Source organism: Melanostigma gelatinosum (assembly GCF_949748355.1).
Source record: "Melanostigma gelatinosum genome assembly, chromosome: 10".
NCBI classification, from domain to species: Eukaryota; Metazoa; Chordata; class Actinopteri; order Perciformes; family Zoarcidae; genus Melanostigma; species Melanostigma gelatinosum.
This window is the reverse complement of record NC_136643.1, coordinates 14,039,347-14,044,193: the sequence shown is the minus strand read 5'-3', so window position 1 is coordinate 14,044,193 and position 4,847 is coordinate 14,039,347. Positions and strand designations below refer to the sequence as shown.

Below are 4,847 nucleotides of genomic sequence, written 5' to 3'. Positions count from 1 at the left end.
CAGATTGTGCGCCTCCTTTTCTAAACACATTACAAGGGATATATTCTGAGGATTCTTTTTTTAAACTCAAAATATAGACTGTACCATAGGTGCACCATCACATCAGTGATAATGTGTAAATGTGTACTGCGTTTCCCAGAATGTAAACATCAGTGGGTTATTTCATTGAACAGGCCAGCAAACACTATTTTCTTTTACAATTTGGTAGTAATTCAAATTTATAAGAATCCATCACTTCATTGTCTTTTTAATTTGAAAAAGCATTTCTCTTTGAATTTACAAGTGTACAACATGTAAGCTGAGCAGTTTAGCAAGTTGTGAATGGTTCATTTCAACCAAACTGCAAAAGATGGAAGTCAGAAAATGACTCGCGAAACTGAAGATTTTCTAAACACAGTGCTCCTTGGACCATTTTATTTCCATAATATCAATTTAAAACAGTGTCAAACTATATTCTAGAATGCTTACATATGTGAAAGAAGCATAACCTCAGCTCCGGTCTTCAAATGGATGTCCCGCATGCTGAGATGAGACTCGAATTCAGTTAACTGTTCAGAGAGGCGACTGTGGTCGGACAGGATGGAATTCAAAATGTTTTGTAGAGGCACGGTGCAGCGTCACTCACATCGAAGTGATTTGGATTAGGCCATCAGTGCCCTGCTCTGACCCTATAACCCCTGACCTCAACCCCAGAAATGTTTGTTTTGAGTCTGTTCCCCTGGCTGTCGTGTTGTATTGCTGGGATGGGCTGGTAGCTTCGTCACAAGGAGGACACCTCAGCGGTCCAGCGAACGTTTCTGGATTGCTTCAGCCACCACGGTGCGCAGGAGAGCGATGACAGAGCGAGGGTCGTCGCTGCCCACGACAGCGCTGCCTGACACGATCATGTTGGCTCCTGCCTGCAGCAGAAATGAGCGCAAATTTACTTTAAAACAAACCACACAAAACTGGATCGGAATTTTAGGTGAGCGATATGTGCTTGAATCCCTTACCTCTGCACACTTGTGAATAGTGTCAGGGCCGACTCCTCCGTCTACTTCAATGTCTAATGACGGGAACTGACTCCTCAACCAGCTCACCTGGACACACGCACAGAAATAACACAAAGAGCTTGAAACATGCATAACACCATATCTACAACACAATTATAAAAATTGACAGTGCTACAGTTTAAATCAAAAACATCCTATGGACTAAATGTATGTTGGTGTGGTGTGGATGGTTCCTGTTTTTCCTTCCTCTGCCTGTGGTTTGACTTTACCTTGGGCATCATGTCCTCCATGAACTTCTGGCCTCCAAAGCCAGGTTCAACAGTCATGACCAGAGCCATGTCGATCTGGTTAGCCCAAGGTGCTAGCTCTTCAACAGTAGTCCCAGGCTTCAAGGCCAAACCCACCTACAAAGCTCACACAGCGTTAGTATGACGACATAGAAAATACAGTCGCCTGAGCACTTTTGTATGTAGCTGATCAATGCTAATATTTCAACATGCAGCACTGATGCTAATGCCTCATTCTGCAGAGTGATGTTCTCACCTTCATGCCACTCTCTCTGATCTCTTTGATGAGGTTACCAGGGTTGGTGGTGGACTCTATGTGGAATGTGTATTGGTTGGCTCCTGCTGCAGCCATGGGCTTCACCCACTGCTCGGGCCGAGACACCATCATGTGCATGTCTGCAACATGATCACTGTCACAATACTGCACAAGGCACAGCAGATGCATTCAGGATTCAGTTCAATGGGGTTGTTAGGTTAAAGTAAGTCTCGCTCACCAAAGAAAGGGTCTTGGCCTACTGACTTCCTTAGGCACTCTACCATGGGATGTCCAAATGTGAGGTTGGGGACAAAGTGCCTTAAAAGGGAAACAAAAGCAGATGTGATGAAATCCTCTCGTCTTGCGTGAACAGTTGCAAACAAACGCAGAGGTGAAGAGGAAGGTAGCTAAACAATGACGAAAGCAGGAGGAGGAAGTATGTTGCAAGACATTATAATGTTTGACACCATGAGGGTTTGAAAGCCTCATTATCGACAGAGTTAAGCCATTTAAATCCAGTTCCATAAATATTGGCTTTCCCGGCTTAACTTCTTGGCAAGCTAGTTTAGCTTGTTGGTGTTAGCCAACTTTAGCTCTCACGCACTGAACTTCCAATCGGCTCGCTAGTTAGCGTGCTAGCTTGTCTTAACTAACGTTAACCAACTGACAAACCAACCCGTCCATAACATCGAGGTGCAGGTAATCTGCCCCGCAGTCCATCATCCGCACGCACTCGCTGCCCAGACAGGACAGGTCGCTGCTCAGGATGGACGGACCGATCTTCGCACTGTAAGCCATGCTGTTGCTGCTGTTACTGTCTGCATGCAGCCAGCCAGCGAACACCAGGTAACAACATGAAGCACAACTTCCGCTGATGCCCTTCAAAATAAAACAAAGGAATAAGGGTAAAAAGGAAACAGGAACAAAGTAAATAATTCAAGTTTTGCTTTGTCAATACATTTGCAGCTACTATCTTTCAGGTCAAACAAGTCATCATTCTAAAATTACTTTAATCAAATATAATTTTTCTTGCTGTGTCGAATAGTTATTTTATATGCAATACATCCTCACTTCCGGTTTTACACTAGTGTCAGTTGTTAACTTGATGCACCTGTGGTGTCAAACTTCCGCCTTCAAAATAGACGTTTCCCCCTTCTTGGCTCTAGATGGCGCAAAGCTCATATGGGCAAGGAACTGTCACAACAAGAAGTTATGTGAACACAACCTAAAAACCAAACAGGGTTCTTTGTTGGGTAATACAGGACACTGTTTGGTCATAACCAGTGTATTGTATCATGTGGAACACATTAACAAGGCCTAATGTGGGACACACCGTTTGCGTAATGGTGTAAAAGGCATAAATTGCCAAACCCTTTGAATCCCTTCAAATTATCCCAACATACCCTTTGCTTCTATTTTCTCTCTGTATTTGGCCACATGGTTTCACAATTTAACGTCTCTCTGAGATTTCACAGATTTCTTGTCGACCTTCAATTTGTCTCTCTCTGCTGTCCCATCACTGTAAATATAAGTTACATGTGAGTATGACCGGATAGATATAGTTTGATGGCCCCTTAGAAGAAACTTTTTGTCAAGCTTGGTGCTGCAAGGACACAGGCATTCAATGATATAAAGTTGTCTGTGCTTTAGAAAAATTGATTTTATTGAATCAAGCCGTCGGCTGGATGGGGAGCAGGTTAGCCTGCAAAATCACTATTGTCTGCCAGATACCTGTAATGAAGAAAGAAAAGGTCAGTAGCACTCGTACCTTTGGAAAAGCCTTCATTGTCCCACGTTACCTGACACCAACTTAGAAATGAACAAACGACAAAACAGACAAAACAAGCCAATAGGTTTCCATGAAAACTAAATCTTACTGCAGGTGTATAAAATGTTTGGAAACAAAACACTTCAGTCGTGAATAATTCAATTGAATAAATAAAATCTCATATTATTTGCGCGTTTATCTCCTACAGTTTGGTGTCTCTATAACTCGTCAGGGTTCAGTACTGGCACATTTATATGTATATATTCTTCTTGATTTGATTTATTTGTCATCATCATCTTGCCACTGAAATGGTATGATTCTTTTCAGATGGGATGTGTAAGTTGTTGTGATTTATAAGAAGCAGATGGCTGAGGTCTTAAAAAGCCTCTGCAGCGCACTGCTCAGCCGACAAAGAGCCACACTCTATTTCCAGATTGGCTAAACAGAATCTGACATTTACGAGTTTTACCCACTGTTTGCATTTACTGCAGCAATGATGGAAACACTGGTGGCACGGTGTACGCTGGCAGACAGGAAGATGATATATTAAATTTTTGAGTCGGGCTGATGTAGAGTAAGATGGCTTCATAAAGACCTGGGGCCTCCAGAGTCTCAGAGGAAGGTAGTAAAACAGCTTCTGGCTTTGACAGTCATTTTGTGGACCAGTGCCTGCAAGGGTTTTTTATCCCATAAGTCTGTTCATGCAGTCTGTCCATTCCAGTCCTTCATGGTGTCTTGAGAGCAGAGTTGATGTGGGAGTCCAAGGAAGATTCACTGCAGCTCAATAAGTGACAATTATCTTTTTAACTAAGACAATAACACAAGGTTGATTTATGGCACTTATCTGGTTGATGTATTTCTGCTTTGTCTTTAAGAGGGTTCATTCTTTCTCTTGCAGCTGACACAAAGACACATTCTTCACGTTTACCGTAAACAGGTCCAAGACCAAGCACATCACTTAAGTCTATAGGCCTCTGCTCACTGGAGGTCCCCATTAAAGACACCTTCTTTGGTTAAGTGCAGCTCAGGAATGTGACTTTCGGGATGCTGTCAAGCTGTTCTTTATTGGTCATTGTTGACATATTCATCTTAACAACACTCCAGAATAACCAGTGCTACCAGTACTGTACTCCATTACTGCTTTAAAGATGATTCACAGCCTTAAGTTGTCGATTGAGCTTTAAGACTTGCTTTTCTGTAATACCATCTCATCTTACTGGGCGTAGAGTGGGCCCCTCCACATTTAATGGCTGAAACTTACAGAATTTATTTGGATGATCAAAATGCACTGTACATATTCCACTTCTTCGTGGCCTGTATGGTCTGTATGGTCTGTATGGTCTGTATGGCCTGCGGTCCTCGTTACATGCATTCCTGCATCTCAGCCATCTGTGAAGACAATTTAAAAATATATTTGGTTGAAAAGTTGAAGACTAATCAATTCCATTCCCGGCTGCTAAATTGGTGTGTGTTCATTTTTATATGAGCTAGTCGTTGCCAGTTTCTAATTAATGTGTTTTTTTCGGTCAGACTATTCTTTAATT

At 42.4% G+C, this 4,847-nt stretch overlaps 1 protein-coding gene across 1 annotated transcript; it reads right to left on the bottom strand.

Annotated features, from left to right (window-relative positions):
• Positions 1–272: 272 nt before the first annotated feature.
• rpe (ribulose-5-phosphate-3-epimerase) lies at positions 273–2,358 on the bottom strand. Its single transcript, XM_079277630.1, has 6 exons — positions 2,212–2,358; positions 1,774–1,853; positions 1,536–1,675; positions 1,262–1,396; positions 993–1,079; positions 273–899 (listed from the first exon to the last, which is right to left on the bottom strand). Exons 1-6 carry the CDS (start codon positions 2,331–2,333, stop codon positions 777–779), a joined length of 687 nt encoding a protein of 228 aa, XP_079133756.1. The 5' UTR covers positions 2,334–2,358; the 3' UTR covers positions 273–776.
• Between the last annotated feature and the right edge of the window lie 2,489 nt (positions 2,359–4,847).

Coding starts and splice junctions, on each gene's coding strand:
- rpe (XM_079277630.1), bottom strand. CDS start 2,333: ATGGCTTACAGTGCGAAGATCGGTCCGTCCATCCTGAGCAGCGACCTG. Junction 1,854..2,211: donor CACCTCGATGTTATGGACGG/GTTGGTTTGTCA, acceptor TTCCCTTTTAAG/GCACTTTGTCCCCAACCTCA. Junction 1,397..1,535: donor TCAGAGAGAGTGGCATGAAG/GTGAGAACATCA, acceptor TGAGCTTTGTAG/GTGGGTTTGGCCTTGAAGCC.